At 39.9% G+C, this 27219-nt stretch overlaps 1 protein-coding gene across 4 annotated transcripts; it reads right to left on the minus strand.

The window, feature by feature from the left end:
- Window positions 1-2257: 2257 nt before the first annotated feature.
- On the minus strand, window positions 2258-26961 carry LOC112564226 (omega-scoloptoxin-Ssm1a-like). 4 transcript variants are annotated; one of them, XR_003099179.1, is made up of 3 exons: window positions 4937-5789; window positions 3167-3289; window positions 2258-2700 (listed from the first exon to the last, which is right to left on the minus strand). XR_003099179.1 is itself a non-coding variant. In XM_025238901.1 (3 exons), exons 1-3 carry the CDS (start codon window positions 23817-23819, stop codon window positions 2564-2566), a joined length of 336 nt encoding a protein of 111 aa, XP_025094686.1. In that variant the 5' UTR covers window positions 23820-24213; the 3' UTR covers window positions 2258-2563. The 4 variants fall into 4 exon arrangements, 2 of the variants coding, with proteins under 2 accessions (XP_025094686.1, XP_025094687.1); XM_025238901.1 differs by lacking the exon at window positions 4937-5789 and adding an exon at window positions 23744-24213; XR_003099180.1 differs by lacking the exons at window positions 2258-2700; window positions 3167-3289; window positions 4937-5789 and adding exons at window positions 21123-21562; window positions 22016-22138; window positions 26419-26961.
- Between the last annotated feature and the right edge of the window lie 258 nt (window positions 26962-27219).

A 27219-nucleotide genomic window follows, 5' to 3' on the forward strand; every position in this document is an offset into this window, starting at 1 on the left:
TGACAAACGCATCCCATATGAAAGCTTAAAAGTGCTTAAGGGAGAAAAAAAAACGTTTTTCGAAACCACACTGAAGGGTCAGAGACAGGTAAGACAGGTCAAAGTGTGTTAGTCAGTGTTGTCCATAGGAATGGGAATCCCATGGGAATCCCATGGGAAACGTCCCATGGGATGGGATGGGACGGGACAGCACACACTTGTATTTCCCATGGTAGTCGATACTTGATCTTGCAAAATAAATTTACTGTTATTTCATTCATCAATGATTTAAATCTTTCCTCTGAATCATCTATTGTATGTGAAGTAGCAGGAATTATAGAACAAAAGCCGAAAAGTGGTTTTCAGTGTTGTCCACAGGATTGTTAATACCATGGGAATCCCATGGGAAACGTCCCGTGGGATGGGACGGGATGGGACAGGCATAAATTGCCATGGGACGGGATGGGATGGGATAGAAAAATATGTCCCATGGACAACCCTGGTGTTAGTCCTCCTGCCACGTCTACACTCGCAGTCTCCATGGCACTGATTGTCCTCTGAGTCACTGCAGGTGTCGCATTGCCGATGTCTTGAGATGATACGACTGTCTTAGTATGGTTTGCATATGCACATAAGAACAAACTTCATAACGACAACTATTTGCTATCAATAAATTTTTATTGTGCAGATGGTGTACAGCGGCAATAAAATTTATTTTCACATTCCATGTCCCAGACATCGCGGCACGCGGTGATTCACGCAGTACAAACGTCTGTTGCTGTTAAATATAAAAAACCTCCCAGACTAGCAGCCAACACCATGAACTTTAAAGTCGCCTTCTCCAGAGACTAGCCAGCAGTGGAGCCACTTACAAAACAATAAAAAAACTCAGCCAAACCATCGTATGGGTCTGACTTGTGTTCCTTGAGGTTTTACTCATGGCGAACAATGCGCGTGCGCAGTCTTAGCTGACCACCTCTAATAAAATGTTTTTAGCAAACAAATAAATTGCTGGTGTAAAGGTCAAAGACGACAGGGCAGTGCAAAGAGAGACAGGAGGTTGTCTGAGACACACTGAGGGGTCGTAGAGGGTCAAACCGTCAGGTGAGACAGGTATTGCACGGAGGTGTGTCATCCCTTCTGCAATTCCCAGGCTGCCTGGCACTGACTGTTCTCTGTGTCATCCAGTGTGTGGTGTGTCCTCATGTCTGGATGGAAACGACCGTCCTTGAATATTCTGCACGTGCGTGTCCATACAAACTTTATCACCGCTCTGTCTAGTATCTGCTCAGTAAATCAAGCTGTGGACGACAATTAACATGCGTACTGCGATGACGTTGATGAGGTGTGTCTGGCAATAATATTTTTATTATACAGCTGTGTACAGTGCGGTAATAAACTTTGTCTTTTACACACATGCGCAGACCAGGCGGATACCGCTATTCCGTCTCAGATGACTTGGCACGTGATGATTCCCGTCATGCAAAGTTGTGTTGCTGTAAAAAAAATCTCCTAGAGTGACTGAATTTCGTGTTTTTAATACGATGTCCTTTGCAGGGTTCAGACTGAATAATTTAGTAGACTTGGATGGTCCGTAGGCTGGACCTTTGGTATTTTGCTGTTTAGTCAAGTTTATTATTGTGGACTGTTGGGTCGTCAGGGCCGTTGTTGTCATTCATCATTATTTGTAAATTCTCTTGCAATCTGTTATTCTACACGCAACACACATCTTTCCAAAACAGCGAGTTCATCTTCGTCGTCGTCGTCTGATACCAAATAAAGAACCGACCAGGCGCGAGCGGACACGCTGACAAACAATTCCCATCGAACTGGTTGGCTGTTAACATTAAAATGTTGGTAAGATGTGTATCTATATCAATATTTCAGTGGCAGCAATATACTATTCTTGGGAATAAGAATCTGAGTAAAAAACATAAAATCTGTTTATATGCGTTCTTTTAAAAAACTTTCCTCTGTACTTTATCTGAATAAAATAGATTTGCTATGTTCCGATGCTGTTCAGTTCTATCTATAGCACAGTTAAAAATTATAAACAATAAAATAACGATCAGAGCAGAGATAATAAATTAGAGGAACATCGATAATAACGGATGGTGTGTTTAAAACAAAAGGTAGAAAGACGGGAGAAAGAAAAAAGGAGGAAATAGACTAATGAACTAAAGGAGAAAGAAGAAGACAGATTAATAAGATGTGGTGAGACTACAATCACATTCATATCTACATTTGTTCGCACGACAAAGGAGTAGCGGCTACGAACTCAGATGTCAAACCTTTATTCAGTTTTCAGGACCAAGCAAACAATTTCATGTGAAATATCACAATAAATTTACGACAAGCCGAAATATTTTAAAAGCCTTCAGGAATGTCTACTTGAAACGTTTCCGACGATGCAGAGCAGGAAATAATAGAAGACATTTTGAGTGGAATGAAATGGTTTATCTTGTGTGTAATTTGGCTGAAATTTCACTGAAGAGTACTTGTTGGCATGGTTCTGTATTAATACAAAAGAACTGGAGCCATAGCTTTTGTATCCATGAAGGTTTCTGACAAGTCAGTCCTCGTCTTAATCTCCGTAGGTGTCTTTGTTACAGTTGTCAGTGTTACAGTACTCGTCACACTCACTCCTGTCATCGAAGTCGGTACACTTGTCTTGATCCTCTTTACCATTTTCGCAGCCTCGAAATGTAACCTGTGTGTTGCCTGTCAGACAAAGGGCAATGATTTAGCAGAGGTATGTAGTGGCATTCATAAAAGTAATTTGATCTACACTTCTATCTATCTATGTACCTATTAACTCATCATCTAATCCACTAACAGTTAATGTATCATCTTCTAGCCTCTACAATTTTCTTTTTCTCTGTGTATCCTTCCATCCTTCTGTCTATCGAATTTGAACAATTTGATACAATAAGTGTATGTTCTCCATCCCCTACATATCTAACGTCTTTCAGCTTCTGTATATATATAAGAGAGAGGGAGAGAGAGAGAAAGACACGTAGTGGCAGCGGGGGAAGAAACTTGCGACTTTAGTGGAGGCTGACGCCCATAACTGATGGGAGGAAAACAATTCAAACAGAATACAAGGGCAGTAACTCAGCTGTAAGAGTTGACAACAGAGCCCCACAGATGGACGAACACATAAAACGTAAAACAAATGTTTATTTACCATTCTTGTAGTAAACTATTGTAGTGCGACAGCGGTTGTTTGCACCACAGTCCCCCTCTGGCACATTTCCGGAAAGGCATCCGGCATCATTGGAATTACAGTTCTTGCATACGATGCTGTTGACTGCAACACAAAGCACGGGTACATCAGTCTTCCTCCTGTCATCGTCTCTACTAGTCACCCAAGATGTTGGATCAACACATTCCTTGATTAACAGTTTTTGAAAACTGGTGATGGTACATCAAGTGGTTTAGAAGTATTGTGACCCTTCGCCCACAATCGACAACAGTGCATCACGTGACTACAGGGCAGCTTTCTCAATGACAGACGTCGATACTCAAGTCAGCGTCAGGAAACATTTTCTGTTTTACTTGTTAATTAAAATGAAAAGTCAAAAGAAAGAAGAACTCTTAGAATACTAAACGTCGTTTCCTGTGTGTATCTGATGTCCCATCAGTTGGCACATTTGTAATAAGTTAAAAGTAAACAAAGAATACAGCACCTCACATCATAAACTGTTTTATATTTTCTACAAAGGCGAACTCGAACTTAAGCTGTGAATTGAGTATGCCTAGGCCCATGTCAAGGATGGCTGTGTGCAACAACAATAGCAAGCATCTTGATTATAAATTCAAAGTTAATAAATCCCAACAACAACATCTTTATACAGCTGAGAATTGTTACTGTGACTGTCAGCCCACTTATCAACGTAAGAGCGAGGGAGGGAGAGGATAAGTCACGTGTCTGTCAGCTGTGCCGAAAGTGAAGACATCAGAAAGTTATTTGAATTCGTTGTAAGTTTTGGCCACATCTGTTGTGTAACACTCTCTAGACTCAGTATACCAATATTTCAGTGACAACAATATACTATTCTTGTAAACAAGTATTTTCCTAAAACCCACAAAACTTGTTCTATTGTATTCTTAGAAAAACCCTTTCCCCTGTACTGTGTGAATGTGATTAAGAAAGGTTTCGCCGAGTCACTGCGGCTAAGCTGTGTCTGACACATGATACAAAGGCAGTTTTCTTACTCAAAAGCGACGATACCAGATAACCGTCCTTTACTACACTCGGTTCAAATACACGAGAAAAGCCCGCAATATTTAAGTACTTTCAACAGCCGATCCTGACAGATCGATAGAAAAAAGAAATGAAGTTAGAGGATGAAAAAGAGAAAGGTTTGCGGGAGGGGTGGAGATGTTGAAAACCTACACGTGACCCATCGCACTTTTATTTTCATCATTTTTCTCACAGCTTGCCAACTTCTACAGCCCGTTCCAGGACAACACAATGGTCTGACTCGTCATCTCGAGAACACAAAAGATCAACGATAACAGTAGTGAGGGTGTTCATCGTCAAGATTTTTCTCTAGAGGCAGTGAGTGTATATCTCATTGTCCAGTTTAGATAAACTCGACGTAAACCAAAATGGATGAGTAATAAAGTCATCTTTTAAACTGAATCCAAAACGAATTTCCTTTGAGAAAACGTTGGCCATCAGATTGGATAGAACAAAATATAAACTTTACGAAAAACATTCCTTGCATTCTTAGAAAAAAGTGTTAAGCTAATGATATAATGGAGAGAATTTCGCAATTAAAGAGCACCTCGGTGCAGTTATTGTAGTAAAAGAAATATCATGGTGTCTTTTCTGCGAAGGTCAGACATGTTGAGTCAACTGGTTTATCTCGCATCAGATTTAGACCTCATTCATGTGAGAAATAAATGAGTAAAACAAAAGAAAGGAAAGAGTCTTATGAAGGTAAGCTACCTGTGTCAACGTGAAGAAGAAAACAAAAGTCCGCACAGACTAAAGGCGGCGGCCAGCAGGTGATGTGCTGATGCCATGTCTGTCTCGTACAGCGACAACTCGCCCTCCCTTGTCTGTCCTCGGGTGGAAGTGGTCAGTGCCGATGGTCAGGCCCGTGAGGATGTGTTGCAGGCAGGTAGCCGGTGATGTCCAATGTCCTTGCTGCTTGATTGGTCGGGAAAGTGCCTCCTCCTGTAGGTGAGCTCGTAGTCCACTTGCTGGTGGCCTGCAATGGCCTTTTATATCCAACACACCATTGTCGCTCCCTGGTGTGAGGAGGGAGATATTACGGGAAGGGGCTTGGTTGATTATTTGTGCAATGGAAAAGGACTTCCACTTAAAGGTATTGAACGAGGTGTGGGGCTTTGGATGGGAGGGAAAATGGAGGAGTAGGGTATAGAAGGGGGCGAGGAAGGGAAGAGGTTTGTGTAGGTGGGGGAAATGTTTGCTGCTGTGTACCGCGACAGGTGTTTAGTCTTGCATCTACTACAAGATGTCTTGCTGACTTTGCTTATTGTGAATTTTGCCCTCACGTGCAAGATGGCGCAAAAAAAGCCACGTCAACGATCATGCTTTGATCAGGTGACTTTTACTTTATGTAGCAAAATACAAAAAGATTATGATGATGATGATGATGATGATGATGATGATGATGATGATGATGATGATTAACGCTATTTAAGTCTTCAACATTAAAAGCATCTGTATATTCTTTCTCTTTGAAGGCGACCAAGATCGTGTTCTGTGGCTTTAAATCCCGCTGTGAATGTGAAGCATGTTTACTAGTTTACTACCGTGATTACTTTTTAAAATGCTCCTCAGCATCGTCAGCCTTCTTCATCCCCTCTTCATTTTCCTTTTGTTTCCAGTTTGCCACCTCAAAAATAAATGTCGGCATCCGTTAGTTTTCAACAACCATCCTTCATTTCCTTCTGATGGACACATGGCTTCTTCTTGTAGAGTTTCATAGTCTTCTCTTTCTCCTTCAGTAATGTGTAGACAGTACTTGAGGGGCAGTGGGTTACTTTTGCAATTTCCACTGTCTTCTTGTTACCCAGTTTGACTGCTCTGATGACTGTCACTTATATCCGTTTTCTGAGTTTTCCGGAATACGTGTTCTGAAAGGTAGCCTCAGAATAATAAGCCAGAGGCCTTAGAAAATTGTACTAACGGAGGTTGGACACTGAAAAGTCATGAAGTTGAGGAGGTCTACACTACAGAGGTCTGACAGAATTAGGCCGAGGACTAACGAGTCATTCGACATAAGGAGGTTTGCGACACCGGAAACCAAGGGTCGACAGATCCAACAAAATACTTTTCTTTCAATTAGTGTTGTAAGCTGTCTTCAGATCATTAATGTTTTTTTTTTTTTTTTTTTTTTTTTTTTTTTTTTTTTTTATTTCATAATACTTAGATACACCAAACAGATACAAATAAATATACAATATTTAACATCGTAGGAAAAAAACAACCACAAACGCACAAGGCACAGTCAAAAAACAAGTCATGCAACACAGTATGCGCACACTTCCATGTCAACCCCATATGAATGTAAGTTAAGCACTTCTCTCAAGCCCTGAAGCAAAGCATGACAGTAACAAGAAATTACATCCAACAATCATGTGACCTAATACCTCCACACACACACATATTTAAAAACACTTTCCAGAAATGTGCAGTTTGTTCTAGCATAAATCAAAATTTGAATGACACAAAAAACTGCAACCATATTGTTCTCACAAAAACTTATTTCTCCTTTGTACAAAAAAAAAAAAAAAAAAAAAAAAAAACCAAACTATCACAAGGTTCACAAGTTCAGCAAATGTATACAGTATATCAAAAGCTTTAGAAAAAAAGCTGAAAACAATTGTTCAATCTAGTCATTGCACGACAGTACCTACACCCTCACTATGTAGGAATGTTTGCATAATAGAAATTCACAAATTTATTTAATCTCGAGGCAACAGCCAACAAACTGTTATTCAGAGCAATAATAGCAAGACCCATTTTTATTCACATCAGCTAACAATGAAGAATCAAAATATTTTCTATATAAAACAGCAAATTTATTTTTTTTTTTTAAACCATGAAATATCACGCAAATTGTTCAGTTATACTAAACTTGTGAAACTGTACAGGCCAAAGTAATTTGGTTCAGCACAAAGTACAGTCTCTCTCAAAGCAGAAGTCTTTTACACTTTGCCTTCAGACATTATGACTACAGATGCTACGAGGAAAATTTTCCAACCTGAGTGAAATGCAAATCTTCCCCATGCAATCTCACAAACAAACAAACAAACAAAAAAAAAAAAAAAAAAAAAAAAGCGCATTTATACAAATGGCTGATAATCAAACAAGTATTTACATATTTTAACAGAACTTCCATCTTCATTGGTTGCATACCACCGACTGCAAAACACTTTCCAGAAATGTGCAGTTTGTTCCAGCATAAATCAAAATTTGAATGACACAAAAACTGCAGCCATATTGTTCTCACAAAAACTTATTTCTCCCAAGCCCTAAGCGCATTTATACAAATGGCTGATAATGAAACAAGTATTTACATATTTTAACAGGGAAGCAAGACAGATAAAGAATGTGAAAAGAAAGACTAACTAGACTATTAAAGAAAGTGTTGTGGAGACTGCCAAATGTTGGCAGTAAAGCACGAAATTAAGACAGAATGGATAAAAAATTGCACCAAAAATGTAAATGAAAACAGATAAAGGACACCTGAGGCTTAACACAGTTTTAGCAGTTAAACACATGGTTGATGACGTTGCCAATGGAAGTAACAGTAAGCAAGACTGTACATTTGTTCTACACCTTGAGAAAACATAAATAAACAAACAAAAAAAACAACAAAAACAAAAAAAAAAAAAAAAAAACAAAAAAAAAAAAAACCACATAAATTTACAAAAACAAAACAAAACAAAACTATGGATTGTCACAAAAACACAAACACAAAAGAGGGAGGAAGAGGAATGTGGAAAAGAACAGGATTCGCAGGCTTTTCATTAGACCACAATGTAAATGCATTCTCACTTAAAAAAAAAAAAAAAAAAAACAGACAGAAACATTCAATGTGTGAAGAAAAGCTGCTCATATGGTATCCATTTTAGTGCAAAACATTCTGGCTTACTATTTATTGTGTAATAATATTTTTCTACATGATATCTTTTTTTTATTTCCAATACAAATGAGTTCACATTTAGATGAATATTGAAACATTTGCACCGGTAAATATAAAACTTTGCCATAATTAGAATAAGGCTGAATATCTTATCTGTCATAAGCTCATTTTGGACTCCAAATAGTATTAACTGTTTCTTTACTTCTATCTGCTCACAATGAGCACATTTTTCTTTTAACTTAGTAAAGAGATCATTCCAAAATTTTTTAACAATAATACAATCAAAAAACAAGTGTTCTATAGATTCCCTTGACTGATTGCAGAAGGTGCAAAGATCTGAATCTCTAAGTTTTATTTGATATAATAGTGTGTTTGTAGCTAAAACACGATGCAGAATACGATATTGAAACCACTGAAGTTTTGTATCCATTGTAACAATAAAAGGGTGAGCAAATATTTGTCCCCACTGAAGGTCTGGAAAAACTTTTTCCCATTTTCTAATGCATGTAGGAGGCGTCTGTGGACACAACAGTTTATTATATATACCTTTTGTGCCTTTTTTATGCTTGTTTATGGCTAACAGTGGTGCATAGCATGTAGTATTTCTATCTGATTGTTTCCATAAGTGACCAATCTTTCTTTTATATCTGACAATGGCCATGATTCTACTGTAATACTCGAGAAAGTTTATATTTTTGCCATGTATTTGTTGGAATATTTCAAATTTCATAGGTATTCCATTATTATCAAGTAAATCCCCAATTTTCATAATATTACAGTTTAACCATTTTTTCTACTGTTTTTTGTGTATCATTTTTGGACAGAAAAGTATTAAAAATAACGGTTCATGCAGAAATTCTGTAAGTGACAAGGGGGTAAATCTAATGCAAAAGTCAGAAAAAATAGCGAATACATCTTTCCAAAACACATTTGTTTCAGCAATATTTTCCAGAAAGTATCCTCCATACTGTTGAAATTTAAAATCTGTGGATGAATTGAATTCAAAAGGTACTTCCAGCCTGCATTTGATGTACAAATCTTCCTTATCCATGTCAGCTTGAGTGCATTATGAAAAGCATTGATATCCATTACCTTTAGTCCCCCTTCTGAGTATTTCCTGATAACAGTGGTTTTTTTAATTTTGTGAATTTTCTTCTTCCAAATGAACTCAAAGGCTGACTGACTAATTTTCTTAAGAATATTCTTACCAGGACAGGGAAGAGTAATAAATAGATGAGTAAATAAAGACAGTATAAGGGATTTGAATACAGCGTTTCTCCCTATTGGTGTGAGATCTCTCGCCTTCCATTCCATCATAATCCTGTGCATTTTAGTAAAATTCTTTTGGTAGTTAATATTTATCACAGCTTCAAGGTCTAGAGAAAAAGTAATACCAAGAACTGTAAATGTTTCGGGATTCCATTGAATTTTTAATTGAGTCATATAGCGTGTCAAGCAGCCTCGATTAATACCAATCCAAATTGCAGCAGTTTTATCAAAGTTAATATTGAGACCTGAAAACAGAGCAAACTTCTCCAATTCCCAAACAGTTGCTTCAAAAGATTCTTTAGATCCATCAAGAAACAATGACATGTCATCAGCAAATTGTGACACTAGGAATGATTTGCTTCCCACAACTATACCTTTAATATCAGCATTATCTCTAAGTAGAATGGAGAGAATTTCCGCACATATAAGGAAGATATATGGCGAAAGAGGATCGCCCTGTCTGCAACCTCGTTCTATACGAAAACGTCGAGAGACACAGCCATTTACAATAAGGCAAGATTCTGCATCTTTATAAAATACATTTACCCACCGTAAAAGATCTGGTCCAAAATTAAACAGTCTAAGGGCTTTCTGAATAAATGAGTGTGCAATGGAATCGAAAGCTTTCTCAAAGTCCACTAGCAGTAGCAAACCTGGCTTCCGCTGTAACTAAGTATAGTATAATATATCATATACTAGTCTAATATTATCTGCAGTCGATCTTCCTTGCATAAAACCTCTCTGATCCTCGTGAATAATAGATGGCATAACTCGCTTTATTCTCTGAGCTATACAGGCTGAGGCAATTTTATATGACACATTTAATAAAGAGATTGGGCGCCAATTTTTTAACAGATGTTTGGGTTTGTCTCCTTTTGGTATTAGTGTTATAACCCCCTGTCTCTGTGTTACAGATAAACTGCCCATTTTGAACCCCTCATTTAATGATCTTATTAGAAATATTCCTAAATCTTTCCAAAAGAATTTGAAGAACTCTACTGGGAAACCATCATTTCCAGGGCTTTTATCATTCTTCATTTCTCTAAGAGCTCTGCATGCTTCTTTTTCTGTTATTAAACCTTCTAATTCATTCTTTTCATCTTCAGTTAGTATTGGGAAGTTATTTTTCTCCAGACAGTTTGGCTTAAACTCCATTAATTCAGACTCCTTACTTCTATACAATTCTCTATAATATGCTTCACATTCTTCTGTAATCAGTTTTTGATCGCAAAGGATTTCCCCATTTTCTTTCTCTATTGTCTTCATTAATTTACTTACAAAATGTCTTTTCTCTAAATTACAGAAGTATTTAGAATTTTTTTCTCCTTCGAAAATCCATTTTGCTTTCGATCGTATCCTCAATCCTTCAACTCTATGTTCCCTAATATTCTGTAGTTCATTTTGCAGTGCTACAAGCTGTAATGTGGAGTCTTCAGTCATGTTTTCTTCTATGTTACTTATTTGTTGTTTTAGCTCTTTCTCTCTTGTAATCTGCTTCTTCTTTTTGGCAGATGCATAAGCTATACTGGCTCCCCTAATCTGTAAAAGTAACATTTCAAAAAAAAGTTGATCACTTATTTGGAGGTGAAGATCAGAAGGAGAAATGGAGTCCAGTGATTCACGACAATATGGTAAAGCTGCATATTGTTCTCTAGTCTCGCTAATGACCTTCTTGGCTAATTGTATGTACTCCTCATCTTTAAGAAGGGATTTATTAAACTTCCAGAATGTCTTGCATTTTCCATGATTTTTTCCTAGCTGAAGTGATAACATTATAGGGGAATGGTCAGATCTATAAGATGGTTCTATTTTTGCTGAAGTAACTTCCCCGGCTAATGTTTCTGATATCAGAAAGAAGTCTAACCTAGCCTGTTGTAGTGGGTGTCTCTTGCGCCAAGTGAAACCTTTAGTCTCAGAATGCATCTCTCTCCAAATATCAACTAGATTAAACTCTTCAATAATGTTTTTTACTATTTTCCTCGAATTGGGATTATTTATTCTTTTATAGTTGCAATAATCAAGAGTTGGGTTTAACACCAGGTTCCAATCACCAGTCATGATGACATAGACTTTTTCTCGATTATGCAGCTTTTCTTTAAGTTCACTGTAATAAGCTGGACTATCAGTATTTGGGCCATGAAGGTTAACTAGCAGATAATCAGAGTCATCAATGCACACTTTTAAAATCATAAAGTTTCCAGCTGGATCATTGTATAGATCTTTGTATTTGTATTCGAAGTTATTATTGATTAATATTGCCAGACCTTAGCGTTTGAACTGTGAGAATTAAAGTAAACATCATATCCCCATTTTGCTTTGACAATATGTTCTATTTTTTTAGTAAAATGAGTTTCTTGAATACAGTATACGTTGTATTTTTTTTCTTTAAGGAAATGGAGAATATTCATCTCTTTTATTCGGGTCTCCCAAGCCTCGACAATTCATAGAACATATAGTTAACTTATCCATTATTTTTAATTAGGAAAGAAAAAAAAAAAAAAAAAAAAAAAACCAAACAAACAAACTAGACTGCCCAAAGAGTCATAATTAGACTGTTTCCTCTTCCGAAAGTAAAAAGTAACAAAGTACAGAGCAACAACATGTAACAACAAACAAAAAAGCTGGCACGGTGGCGCAGCAAGGCCACAGCATTTTGCCATGAGCGGTATTCACAGATGTATTGATGTCGATGATGTATACTGTTACAGAAAGGGATGACATAAAGGTCCCACTGTGCATCTATGTTTACGTCGGTGAGCTTTTTGCTGTGCATAAGCGCTACCTTTATTTACGGCTGCGTACTTTTTCTTGATGCGAGTACATGGGAGGGGGGAAAGAAAGCACACTCAATTCTAAGTAGTAAGAATTCGTGCAGTTTAGAATTTAAATGCGCTAATAACTGTCTCTTACTTTTTTATTTAATAGAGAGAATCTCAAAGGGTGGGCTATTTAAAAAAAATAATAAATAATAATAAAAAAAAAATAAATAAATAAAAAAAAAAAAAAAAAAAAAAAAAAAAAAAAAAGGTAACCCATCCTTGGCTCTGCGTATTCCTACTAGCTTCTTCACTCCCTTATTAAGGTCTCAAAGAGTACAGAACATATATATAAGAAAGTTACTTACCAGTACACACTGGTTTTTGAGGGGAAATCACATATATCCATGAATTTTCAGTTTCTACATACCGAATGTCTACTGCTTTTTGTCATTAGTATTTCACAATTACACAGGCGGATTATCCAATGTTCTGCTTGTGTTTTCCACATCAATGTTGCTCACATCACTTGCGGCTGGCTGCTGTTCCTTGTTAGCGTCATGCTGATGGACATCTGTCTCTAACACAGGTTTCGGCGCATGTACCCAGGTAGTTGAAGGCGTCGAATAGGTGGTAGGGGAGAAGTGGGAACGTGACGGTGAGGCCCCATGACGGTCGTCCCCCATCCGTCCTGACCTCTGATGGTGTTGTCTTTGGTCTTGCTGCCGTCGTTGCTCCCCCTGACGATATCTCTGTTGTCTATTTGGTTCCCTGCTTGGTCGCTGTTGCTGTCTTGTAACCCACCAGTTTCTTCTCTATGGGGTTGGTGTCTCCGTTCTTGATTTCCATTATGGATAGGTCTATTAGTTTAACGAATAAACGACCTCCTGCCGCTGACCAGGCATCTAACACTCCATCGTGTTGCCGCAGACGATTTAGTCTTTGTACATTTAATTTAGTCAGGTCTTCTGTGATGACAACATTTGAGCCCTTAAGTTTATTTCTTGTTTTGATCACCTGATCTCTGTCCTTGCGCGACACGAATTTTATGATCACTGGTCGAGGTTTGTTTGTCGTCACTCTCCCACTCGATGAAGTGTTGAAATTTTGGCACTATCAATATCTCTCAAACCAAGCACATTCTGAATCATATGCAGTATTTTTTTTTTCACATTCTGCAGGTGTTTCTTCTTTTCTGTCTCCCTGTATCCCGAACACACGTATGGATTCACGTCGTGAGTACTGTTCCAGCACGTTGATTTGTTCCTTCTGCTCTGCACATTGTATTCTCAAACTTGTGATTCTTCCTCCAAGCTGTTTACTTGGTTTTGCGTTTGTTCTAAGATTTGTTTAGCAGATCGTTTTCAGTTCTTAATTCAAACAAAGTGCTTGTAAGAATTTCTAATTTTTTATCAATTTGCTCAGCAAGTGAACATCTGCTGTTTTCTATCAGTTGTTTCATCGAATCGGTCGTTTTCTGTAAGGCCTCGAGTCTTTCTACAATAGCAGCATTGTCACCTTGTTTGACGACAAAGGCCTGTGTAAAGTAGCGTTTGTTGCCTGTCTCTAGACTGCGACGGCCTACCTTTTTTGGACTTGCTATCCGATCTCTCACGAAGACGGCCTGTTCTCTCTTCTCCGTCCGTTATTTTGGAGCTTTCCATCGCACTTTCTTCAGAACTTGAAGCCTTCTTTCTTTTTTGTCCTTTTGTTTCATTGAGGCCATAACCTGGCCCGTGTTCACCAAAGCTTAGAGTTGTTTACGAAGTCGGCAGAAGCAGAACTCACCACGTCTCACAATCAGTTATTCTTTTGTACACAGCGGGCGCAGAAACACAGCGGGCGCAGAAATCTTTTCATTTGTACATTCCCTGATTCTTTTTACTATTTTTTACTATTTTTTAAACATCTTCAACATCGATTGAAGCCGGTTTAGGGAAAATTTTTTCTCCCATACACAGGAGCATGTCCGTCAGCCATGCTGAACATCGCTCACCCCGTTGCTAGAATCCAGATCATTAATGTTGTTACCTGACAAACGCATCCCATATGAAAGCTTAAAAGTGTTTAAGGTGGTTAAGGGAGGAAAGAAGATTTTTGAATCTTGACTGAAGGGTCAGAGACAGGTAAGACAGGTCAAAGTGTGTTAGTCCTTCTGCCACGTGTACACTCGCAGTTCGCTTGGCACTGATTGTCCCCTGAGTCACTGCAGGTGTAGTATTGCCGATGTCTTGAGATGATACGACTGTCTTAGTATGGTTTGCACATGCACATAAGGATAAACATCATAACCATTCTTAGGACGACAACTACTATTTGCTATCAATACATTTTATTGTGCAGATGGTGTACAATGGTAATAAAGTTTATTTTCGCATTCCATGCCGATCCGGTCATTTGGTCCCAGACATCGCGGCACGCGGTGATTCACGCAGTCCAAATGTCTGTTGCTGTTAAATTAATTAGACTGGCAGCCATCTCCGTGAACGTTAAGCTCGCCTTCTCTAGAGACTAGCCAGCCAGTGGAAACCACTTACAAAAATATATATAAATCAGCCAAACCATCGTAGGGGTTTTTATTGGTCTTCCTTGAATTGTTTCTCATGCCGCACAAATCCATCAGAAGGTCTGTAGTCAGACAGACGGCATCATAGCGACTTGCTCCACATGAACATTTCAATGATTGCCACCATGGCTTTGAACTCAAATAGTACTTGGAGCGCTCATTAGTAAGACAAGCTTGATATGCTTGTTGCTTCTGACAGGAAAGAGCTGCAGCTGTCCACCAAGTTCACTAAGAAAGACCACAATCCATAAAACTCATAAAGAACTTTCTGTAGACGTGTCGCCTATCTTAATGTTTGACATTAAGACGAATCTGAGGAAGCAAATATGTCCAAGGAGGTCCTTAATGGAGAATGAGAAAGTCTTCTTGTTGAGTATCTGCTCAGGCAGCGTGTGATTAATGCAGTATACGAAGGGTTACTGGTTTGAGCTCTTTGGCACGAATAAGGCACAGGGCAGTACGATGATAATGAGAAACAGCAAGTTAGTTGGAGGGTGAGATTTTAGACAAGCATACGAAAGTACAAGTTTCAGGCGGCAAAAAGAAATCAGGGTTTCCACAGCACCTGCTTAATATTTTAGTTGTTCGAATGACAGGTGCAGAGCCCATAATGATGATCAGTAATGTCAGTATATATTAGAAATTATTCCAGAGCAGAGCCATAGATGGTTGAGCTATACTCTGGGCTGGAGTCTCTGTCAGTTTTGTCGCAAACCGTCTTAGCTGACCACCTCCAATAAAATGTTTTTAGCAGACAAATAAATTGCTGGTGTAAAGGTCAAAGCCGACAGGGCAGTGCAAAGAGAGACAGGATGGTGTCTGAGACACACTGAGGGGTCGTAGAGGGTCAAACCTTCAGGTGAGACAGGTATTGCACGGAGGTGTGTCATCCCTTCTGCAATTCCCAGGCTGCCTGGCACTGACTGTTCTCTGTGTCATCCAGTGTGTGGTGTGTCCTCATGTCTGGATGGAAACGACCGTCCTTGAATATTCTGCACGTGCGTGTCCATACAAACTTTATCACCGCTCTGTCTAGTATCTGCTCAGTAAATCAAGCTGTGGACGACAATTAACATGCGTACTGCGATGATGTTGATGAGGTGTGTCTGGCAATAACATTTTTATTATACAGCTGGTGTACAGTGCGGTAATAAACTTTGTCTTTTACACACATGCGCAGACCAGGCGGATACCGCTATTCCGTCTCAGATAACTTGGCACGCGATGATTCCCGGCATGCAAAGTTGTGTTGAGGTAAATAAAATCTCCTAGAGTGACTGAATTTCGTGTTTTTCCTACGATGTCCTTTGCAGGGTTCAGACCAAATAATTTGGCAGACTTTTACCGTCCGTAGGCTGGACCTTTCGTATTCTGCTGTTTAGTCATGTTTATTTTTCTGGACTAGTTGGGTCGTCAGGGCCGTTGTTGTCATTGAACATTATCTGTTAATTCTCTAACCACCTATACTCAAGATCAGACCTGGGCAAACGCCGGCCCGCGGGCCGGATCCGGCCCGCCTCCTGTCTCTGACCGGCCCGCCCACTGGCCCGCCTGCCAGTATATATACTATATATACAGTATTGGGTAAAACTGAGTTAACTGTATTAGTCCGGCCCTCTAAAACCATCCCAATTTCTCATGCGGCCCCTTGGGAAAATTAATTGCCCACCCCTGCTCAAGATCATTCTTTTCAGAACAGAGACTTCCCTCCGACCCTGTCCTGACTTTGAGCATAAATAATGTGTGTCTGTATTTACATGGTGTGTGAGTAGGCGTCAATTGAAGAAGTGCGAATGGATCTTTTTGACAACATTAGTGAATGCGTTGGTTTTTCTGTATAATTCTGTAAATCTTTTCTTTAGCTACAAATCTGAGACAGAAAAGAATCCAGGATATTCAGATGAAAATAGTATCCCGCGTGTTGCCTTCTTAAAAAATTTCTCATCACGAAAGCATGAAAGAAGGAAGATATTTTTTAATTTCTCAGACTTTAAAGCCTTGCTAACCCTATTTGGCAGGTTTTGGAAATAACAGTTCTGGTGCAGTCTTTGACCTTTTTAAATACCTGGTGCAAATAAATTTCTTGGATTGATCTTTAATTAAAGAAGCTGTTCATGACTTTAGAAGCAGTGCAGCTGTCAATTAAAGATGATACGTGGTAAGATTTCCTGACTTCTCCCAACACACAATTGAAATAATATTTCTATACTTACATAACATTGGGGGTTTTATTAGCGAGCACACACACACACAGAGTAACGGAAAGCTTATCAAGCAATTAAATTAAGTCCTTTTTAAAAATTACACTATGTATATAACACATGTATATAATGTATGTTAGTACTGTATGCAATGTATATATGTAATGTGTGAATGTAATGTATGTCTGTATGTAATGTATATAGGTAACGCAAGTAATGAATGTAGTGTATATGTAAATGTAATGTATGTGACGTATGTAATCAAAGATCTTCATTGGGAGTTCTGACCTAATAATAAATACCGCAATTATTTTTCCTTCTTTAAAATCCCGGAAATGATAATGTTGGATATTTTCAGGCTGGAACTGTTTAGTAAAGTACACAACAGGCTCGATGATCATTTTTGTTTATTTTCTGGAAGAGAGCAAGACTGACATCAACGTGGATTCAATATACGGTGGCGCCGTTGGTAAGCACTGGGACCGTCGCAGTCAAAGCTGTTTTGACGGTTGTACGACATCTTGGGGCTGAGGACGTTGTTACAGTTGTCCGTGTTACAGTAGAAGACGAGCTCCCTTGTAACATTGGGACTGTTGAAGCAGTCGCTCATTTCCAGCACAGCGACGACCCATAACCCTTATCCTCCCTGCCAGGCAAAGGACAATGATGACAGAGAAGTGTAATGGGATACAGAAAATTAATGTTATCAACCCTGTCATTTACCCATACAACTATTTATCTATTCATATATTCACCTACATGTCAATCTATCATTTTTTCGCCTATACATTTTTTTCTACATCTCTCTTCTCATCCATCCAAGAACTGAAGAATGCCATCAAACAGCTGAAGAAGAAAAAATCTCCAGGTCCAGACAACATAACGAATGAGATGCTGCAACACCTTGGCAGCACATCCCTCACTAAACTACTGGACATTTTCAACCTTAGCTGGAGAGAAGGCCAGGTACCTCAGTGGTGGAAGGAAGCCAGGATGATCCCTGTTCTGAAAAAAGGAAAGAACAAGTCGCCAATCTTGAGCTACCGCCCCATCAGCCTGATAAGCTGCGTCTGCAAGACCATAGAGCGCATCATCAATCAGCGCCTGCAGTGGTACCTGGAATCTGAAAGCATCATCATCCCAGAGCAAGCAGGCTTCAGAAGATACAGAAGCACCGAAGATCAGACAACGCACCTAGCGCAGGTCATAGAGGATGCTTTCCAAGCCCAGAAGGTCACCCTAGCGGTCTTCATTGATATGCAGAAGGCTTTCGACAAGGTCTGGAAGGATGGACTCCTGGTCAAGCTCCAGCGAAGTAACATCAGCGGCAACATGTACCGGTGGACCAAGTCCTACTTGCACAACCGAAGAGCCAGGGTGCTTGTAGACGGACAGTGTGGCCGTAAGGTGCTGCTACGGCACGGAGTACCACAAGGGGGAGTACTCTCGCCGACTTTGTTCATACTCTTCATCAACGACTTGGTACCAGAGCTTCCAAGAGGAGTCCAAGCAGCACTGTATGCAGATGACCTGGTCATATGGTGCTCAGAAGAGTATGCAACAACAGCAACCTACAGGATGCAGCTTGCACTAGACAAAGTGGCAGCCTGGGCAGACAACTGGTGCGTTACCATCAACCGTGATAAGACAACAGCCACTCTTTTCTCTCTCTCCACCAAAGCGCAAGCTGGCAGACTAAAGTTGGGAGACACTCCACTGACACTTGAAGACCAGCAGACGTACCTGGGAGTCACTTTTGACAAAAGATTGACATGGAAGCAACACATCCTGGACACAGAAGCAAAAGCCTAAAGAAAGCTGAACATCATGAGAAAGCTGGCAGGAACACACTGGGGCGCCAACGAAAAGATCCTGAAGACCGTGTACCAAGGTACTGTAAGACCACACCTTGAGTACGGATCAAGCACCTGGATGACAGCAGCCAAGTCACACCTTCAGACTTTGGACAAGGTGCAGAACCAAGCACTGAGAGTAATAACAGGCGCCATGAGATCTACGCCAATAGACAAGATGGAGCAGATAACAGGCATACCCCCATTAAACAAGAGAAGGGAATGCAAAGCGCTCGTGCAGGCCACCAAGTACAGGCACAGTGAAGACCACCTGATGAGTGCCAGACAGAAACAGCTGTCCTCGGGAAGGCTGAAAAGATCCAGCTTTGTGCGAGAGACGCAGGCACTACACAGAAAATATCAAACAAAGCTTCCTGCACAGGCCCAAGTACCGACTCCCTCCCTCGATCCTCCTCCTTGGAAAGACAGAACAGGGAACATCACCATCTGCACCACAGTTCCTCACCTCACAACAAAGGATGAGCATAGCGACGTGAGCAAGAGAGCCCTGACGCTAGCCATGCTAGAAGAAAGGTACCCCCAGGAATCATGGATAAGGGCCTACACAGACGGGTCAGCCACAGACGCTATTCAGAGGGGAGGGGCCGGCGTGTACATCCAGTTCCCAAATGGACAGTGGCAGGCAGCAGCAATACCAACTGGCCTCCACTGTACAAACTATAGAGCAGAAGTAGAAGCCCTGGTCCACGCAGCAAACATCATCAGCAGCAGAGCAGACCATGACAGCCAGGTCGTCTTCCTGACCGATGCTCTGTCGGTGCTGCAGTCAGTCAACAACAACAAACTGCCAGAACTGGAAGCCGCGCTGCTAAACATCAAGTGCCTCAGAACAGCCCTACAGTGGATCCCATCACACTGCGGGATAGATGGGAATGAGGAAGCTGACAGGATGGCTTAGTTGGGTGTAGAGGACGAGCAAGAAGACAATGCAGTCAACATGTCAGAGATGAAAACCATCATTAAGTCTCTGTACAGGCCACAGCAACCACTGGACAGTGACCATCAGCTGTCCAGACCGGACCAGGTCGCTATCTTCCGCCTCAGGACCGGGCACAACAGGCTGCTTCACCACCTACACAGGAAGTTGCACCTCGTGCCGTCCACGAGATGCTCATGTGGAGAGGCAGACCAGACTGTAGAACACATCCTACAGGACTGAGGGAAGAGACGTGGCCACAGTCGGAGACCCTGCACAACAAGCTGTACGGGCCAGCGGAGACTCTACAGAAGACCACCAGTTACATTTCAAGAGCTGGTCTCCAAGTGTAACAGGCGAACGACAAAAAAAAAAAAAGAATAAATATTCTGCACGTGCGTGTCCATACAAACTTTATCACCGCTCTGTCTAGTATCTGCCCAGTAAATCAAGCTGTGGACGACAATTAACATGCGTACTGCGATGATATTGATGAGGTGTGTCTGGCAATAACATTTTTATTATACAGCTGTGTACAGTGCGGTAATAAACTTTGTCTTTTACACACATGCGCAGACCAGGCGGATACCGCTATTCCGTCTCAGATGACTTGGCACGTGATGATTCCCGTCATGCAAAGTTATGTTGCTGTAAAAAAAATCTTCTAGAGTGATTGAATTTCGTGTTTTTCCTACGATGTCCTTTGCAGGGTTCAGACTGAATAATTTTGTAGACTTGGATGGTCGTAGGCTGGACCTATGGTATTTTGCTCTGTTTAGTCAGGTTTATCATTGTGGACTGTTGGGTCGTCAGGGCCGTTGTTGTCATTCATCATTATTTGTAAATTCTCTTGCAATCTGTTATTCCAAATCAACACCCATCTTTCCAAAACAGCGAGTTCATCTTCGTCGTCGTCGTCTGATACCAAATAAAGAACCGACCAGGCGCGAGCGGACACGCTGACAAACAATTCCCATCCAACTGGTTGGCTCTGTTAACATTAAAATGTTGGTAAGATGTGTATCTATATCAATATTTCAGTGGCAGCAATATACTATTCTTCGGAATAAGAATCTGAGTAAAAAACATAAAATCTGTTTATATGCGTTCTTTTAAAATCTTTCCTCTGTACTTTATCTGAATAAAATAGATTTGTTTATGTACCGATGCTGTTCAGTTCTATCTATAGCACAGTTAAAAATTATAAACAATAAAATAACGATCAGAGCAAAGATAATAAATTAGAGGTACATCGATAATAGCGGATGGTGTGTTTAAAAAAAAAGGTAGAAAGACGGGAGAAAGAAAAAAAGAGGAAATAGACTAATGAACAAAAGGAGAAAGAAGAAGACAGATTAATAAGATGTGGTGAGACTACAATCACATTCATATCTACATTTGTTCGCACGACAAAGGAGTAGCGGCTACGAACTCAGATGTCAAACCTTTATTCAGTTTTCAGGACCAAGCAAACAATTTCATGTGAAATATCACAATAAATTTACGACAAGCCGAAATATTTTTAAAGCCTTCAGGAATGTCTACTTGAAACGTTTCCGACGATGCAGAGCAGGAAATAATAGAAGACATTTTGAGTGGAATGAAATGGTTTATCTTGTGTGTAATTTGGCTGAAATTTCACTGAAGAGTACTTGTTGGCATGGTTCTTTATTAATACAAAGGAACTGGAGCCATAGCTTTTGTACCCATGAAGGTTTCTGACAAGTGAGTCCTCTTCTTATAGTTCGTAGGTGGCATTGTTACAGTTGTCAGTGTCACAGTAGTAATAACAAGTCCTCGAATGTATCTCTTCTCTACACTCGCTTGTCCAGTCTGTACCCCTTACGCAGTCTCGATATAGATCTTTGCGGCCTGTCAGACAAAGGGCAATGATTTAGCAAAGGTATGTAGTGGCATTCATAACAGTAATTTTATCTATCCTTCTATCAATCTATGTACCTATTTACTCATTCATCGAATCTACTAACAGTTAATGTATCATCTTTTAACCTCTACAGTTTTCTTTTTCCCTGTGTATCCTTACATCTTTCTGTCGATCGAATTTGAACAATTTGATAAATGCATGTTTCCCATCCCCTACATATCTAACTTCTTTCAGCTTCTGTATATCTAAAAGAGAGAGAGAAGGACACGTAGTGGCAGTAGGAGGAAGAAACTTGCGACTTTATTGGAGGCTCGCGCCCATAACTGATGAGAGGAAAACAATTCAAACAGAATACAAGGGCAGTAACACAACTGAAAGAGTTGACAACAGAACCCCACAGATGGACGCACACATAAAACGTAAAACAAATGTTTATTTACCATCCCTGTAGAAAAATAGTATAGTGCGACAGAGGGCGTCGATACCACAGTCCTCATGTCGCAAATAAATGGAATTGCATGGTTCATTCGTCAAATAACAAGTCTTGCACCTGAGGCTGTTGACTGCAACACAAAGCACGGGTACATCAATCTTCTTCCTGTCATCGTCTCTACTAGTCACCCAAGATGTTGGATCAACACATTCCTTGATTAACAGTTTTTGAAAACTGGTGATGGAACATCAAGTGGTTTTGAAGTATTGTGACCTTTTGCCCCAGTCGACAACAGTGCATCACGTGACTACAGGGCAGCTTTCTCAATGACAGACGTCGATACTCAAGTCATCGTCAGGAAACATTTTCTGTTGTACTTGTTAATTAAAATGAAAAGACAAAAGAAAGAAGAACTCTTAGAATACTAAACGTCGTTTCCTGTGTGTATCTGATGTCCCATCAGTTGGCACATTTGTAATAAGTTAAAAGTAAACAAAGAATACAGCACCTCACATCATAAACTGTTTTATATTTTCTAGAAAAAGTGAACTCGAACTTAAGCTTTGAATTGAGTATGCCTAGGTCCATGTCAAGGATGGCTGTGTGCAACAACAATAGCAAGCATCTTGATTATAAATTCAAAGTTAATAAATCACAACAACAACATCTTTATACAGCTGAGAATTGTAACTGTGACTGTCAGCCCACTTATCAAAGTAAGATCGAAGGAGGGAGAGGATAAGTCACGTGTCTGTCAGCTGTGACGAAGGTGAAGACATCAGTCAGTTATTTGAATTCGTTGTAAGTTTTGACCACATCTGTTGTGTAACACTCTCTGGCATCAGTATACCAATATTTCAGTGACAACAATATTTTCTTGTGAAGTATTTTCCTAAAACTCACGAAACTTGTTATATGGTTTTGTGGAAAAACCCTTTCCCCTGTTAGACAATGACAATGAAGTCGAATGCATACACCTCACATTATAACATCAATACTTTATGTAGAAGGGTTATTGAGATGCGTAAGGCAATTATGTTTTCATATTCCATGGAGATCCGGTTAACAAAACAAACCAAATAGTTTTCTTACTCAAAAGCGACGATGCCAGATAACCGTTCTTTACTGCACTCGGTTCAAATACATGAGAAAAGCCCGCAATATTTAAATACTTTCAATGGTGATGTTGGAAGCCTACACGTGATCCATCGCACTTTTATTTTCATCATTTTTCTCCCAGCTTGCCAACTTCTACAGCCCGTTGCAGGACAACACAATGGTCTGACTCGTCATCTCGAGAACACAAAAGATCAACGATAACAGTAGTGAGGGTGTTCATCGTCAAGATTTCTCTCTAGAGGCAGTGAGTGTATATCCCGTTGTCCAGTTGCAGATAAACTCGATGTAAACCAAAATGGATGAGTAATAAAGTTATCGTTTAAACTGAATCCAAAACGAATTTCATCAGATAGGATAGAAAAAATATAAACTTTGCGAGAAATATTCCTTGCAGTCTTAAAAAAAATTTAAACTAATGAATTATTCGAGAAAATTTTTTTATTAAAGAGCACATGGGTGCAGTTATTGTAGGAAAAGAAATATCATGGTGTCTTTTCTGTGAAGGCCAGACATGTTGAGGCAACTGGTTTATCACGCATCAGATTTAGACCTCATTAATGTGCGAAATAAATGAGTCAAACTAAAGAAAGGAAAGAATCTAAAGAAGTGAAGCTACCTGTGACGACGTGAAGAAGAAACAAAAGTCCGCACAGACTAAAGGCGGCGGCGAGCAGGTGATGTGCTGATGCCATGTCTGTCTCGTACAACGACAACTCGCCCTCCCTTGTCTGTCCTCGGGTGGAAGTGGTCAGTACCGATGGTCAGGCCCGTGAGGATGTGTTGCAGGCAGTTAGCCGGTGATGTCCAATGTCCTTGCTGCTTGATTTGTCGGGAAAGTGCCTCCTCCTGTAGGTGAGCTCGTAGTCCACTTGCTGGTGGCCTGCAATGGCCTTTTATATCCAACACACCATTGTCGCTCCCTGGTGTGAGGAGGGAGATATTACGGGGAGGGGCTTGGTTGTCTTATTTGTGCAATGGAAAAGTACTTCCACTTAAAGGTATTGAACGAGGTGTGGGCTTTGGATGGGAGTGAAAATGGAGGAGTGGGGTATAGAAGGGGGCGAGGAAGGGAAGAGGTTTGTGTAGGTGGGGGAAACGTTTGCTGCTGTGTGCCGCGACAGGTGTTTAGTCTTGCATCTACTACAAGATGTCTCACTGACTTTGCTTATTGTGAATTTTGTCCTCGCGTACAAGATGGTGCAAAAAAAAAAAAGCCACGTCAACGATCATGCTTTGGTCAGGTGACTTTTACTTTATGTAGCAAAATACAAAAAGATGATGATGATGATGATGATGATGATGATGATGATGATGATGATGATGATGATGATGATGATGATGATGATGATGATGATGATGATGATGATGATGATGATTAACGCTATTTAAGTCTTCAACATTAAAAGCATTTGTCAATTCTTTCTCTTTGAAGGCGACCAAGATCGTGTGTTGTGGCTTTAAATCCCGCTGTGAATGTGAAGCATGTTTACTAGTTTACTACCGTGATTACTTTTTAAAATGCTCCTCAGCAACCATCCCTCATTTCCTTCTGATGGACACATGGCTTCTTCTTGTAGAGTTTTTAAATCTTATCTTTCTTCTTCAGTAAGGTGTAGAGAGTACTTGTGGGACAGTGGGTTACTTTCGCAAATTCTTCTTTCTTCTTGTTACCCAGTTTGACTGCTCTGATGACTGTCACTTATATCCGTTTTCTGAGTTTTCCAGAATACGTGTTCTGAAATGTAGCCTCAGAATAATAAGCCAGAGGCCTTAGAAAATTGTACTAACGGAGGTTGGACACTGAAAAGTCATGAAGTTGAGGAGGTCTACACTACAGAGGTCTGACGGAAATGAGGCCGGGGACTAACGAGTCATTCGACATAAGGAGGTTTGCGACATTGGAGACCAAGGGTCGACAGATCCAACAAAATACTTTTCTTTCAATTAGTGTTGTAAGCTGTCTTCAGATCATTAATGTTGTTACCTGACAAACGCATCCCATATGAAAGCTTAAAAGTGCTTAAGGTGGTTAAGGGAGGAAATGATTTTTGAAACCACACTGAAGGGTCAGAGAAAGGTAAGACAGGTCAAAGTGTGTTAGTCCTTCTGCCACGTGTACACTCGCAGTTCGCTTGACACTGATTGTCCCCTGAGTCACTGCAGGTGTCGCATTGCCGATGTCTTGAGATGATACGACTGTCTTAGTATGGTTTGCACATGCACATAAGGATAAACTTCTTAACCCCTCTTAAGACGACAACTACTATTTGCTATCAATACATTTTTATTGTGCAGATGGTGTACAATGGTAATAAAGTTTATTCTCGCATTCCATGACGATCAGGTCAGATATTTGCTGCTGTTTAACGCGACAGGTGTTGTTTAATCACGCACATTCTACAAGATGTCTCCCTGACTTTGCTTATTGTGACTTTGTTTCCTGACGTGGCAGATAGTGCAGAAGGAAGCCAACTCAACGATCATGATTTGGTCAGGTGACTTATACATTATGTTACAAAATAAAAAAATTAGACGATTACCTATTGTAATCAACAAATCAAACAACTGATTATCTATATGGACAGTGTCGTTCTGATGGACACATCGCTTTTTATTGTAAAGTTTCAAAATCTTCGCTCTCTTCAGGCATTGTTGAGTGTACTTGTGGGAATGTGGATTACTTTTGTACTCTCCACTTTCTTCTTGTTATTCTGTTCCACAGCTCTGGTGACTGTAACTTCCGTCCGTTTTCTTGGTTTTCTGGAATACCTGTTCTGAAATGTAGCCTCAGAATAATAAGCCAGAGGTCTTAGAAAATTAGACTAACGAAGGTTGGAAACCGAGAAGTGGTCTTATGAGAATTCGGCCAGGGACTAACGAGTTATTTGACATAAAGAGGTGTTCGACATAGGGAAGGTGGACCTAGCGTGGTCCGACTGTATTTTAATGAAGGGTAATCAGGCCAATTAAGATTATACATGTATTAGTAATAAGGTTAATAAGAACAGTGATATTACTATACAAGTAAGAAAGAGGACGTTCTCTTTCCCCCATGGGGTCAACTATAGCATAACATCAAAATAACAAACACAAAAAATATAAATATTCTAACAGCCTGTAGAGTTGATAGGGGACAAGTACAGTGTCTACAGCAGTCTACATTTTTTGGCGGCTATCAGCAACATGACTGACACCAGCAACTCGCCTTGACAATGAAATGTATGCCAACGCACCTGAATATTATTTACTGATAAACAGATAAAAATGCGAAAAAAATGAACAAAACCTAACCTGTGTTGTGTTGTAACAGCCATGAAAAGATCTGTGATTTGGCGACTTTCTCGACAGATCCGCCTCTTCATGCAGGTAATAAGTCAACAAGTAGAAAGTGCCCCCACCACCACCAACAACAGCAGCAACAACACACTACATACGATACCAAAGACCCCGATGCATTGTCAAAGCGCTGAGAGTGTCTGTCACACGCAGTACATTTCTAAGTTTTTCTCCGATCTTCTCTACTGCTTCTGCTAACCGCTTATAAGACATACAGAAACACAGTTTAAAGGGACGCTACGCTAAGTTAGCGTTGGCTGGCTTCATAGGAGTTGTCTCCTTTACATTTGCGTTGTGCATTGGGACCTCAGTTTCTGCCCCCTATTTTTTTTTTTTTTAAAAAGAAGAAACAAAAGTTTCCTGTCGCTTTATTTATGATATACATGTAAACAGTCTTTTTATAAAGTCCACACACTCATTATGTGTAACGATGGTGATTTTGAGCTAGAGTTCTTAGTTGTGAATTATTTTTCTTTGTTACCTTTGTCTTTGTTCAGCAGATATGGAATTGTGCATAAATTATTTGCATGTGGTGTTCAAAGGTTGCAAAGCTGAAGGGTGTTTAATGATGTTGGACCTTCATCTTGCATAGCATTTCGCTCAGTCACCGATATACTCGTGTTAATATCTGTCACTCACACATTCACACACGCGCCCACAATCTCATACACATATTCCTGCACATACATTAGCTGTGTGCACTCATACCAATTTCATAAAAGAAAGAAATGTTTTGTTAATTTTTCGTTTATTACA

Source organism: Pomacea canaliculata, linkage group LG5, assembly GCF_003073045.1.
Source record: "Pomacea canaliculata isolate SZHN2017 linkage group LG5, ASM307304v1, whole genome shotgun sequence".
In the NCBI taxonomy this organism is placed as follows: domain Eukaryota; kingdom Metazoa; phylum Mollusca; class Gastropoda; order Architaenioglossa; family Ampullariidae; genus Pomacea; species Pomacea canaliculata.

Excerpts from the sequence above, each read along its gene's own strand:
- LOC112564226 (XM_025238901.1), bottom strand. The coding sequence starts at position 23,819 with ATGGCATCAGCACATCACCTGCTCGCCGCCGCCTTTAGTCTGTGCGGA. Across the intron at positions 3,290-23,743 it reads TCTTCTTCACGTCGTCACAG|TCAACAGCATCGTATGCAAG; the intron begins GTAGCTTCACTT and ends TTTGTGTTGCAG. Across the intron at positions 2,701-3,166 it reads AATAGTTTACTACAAGAATG|GCAACACACAGGTTACATTT; the intron begins GTAAATAAACAT and ends TTTGTCTGACAG.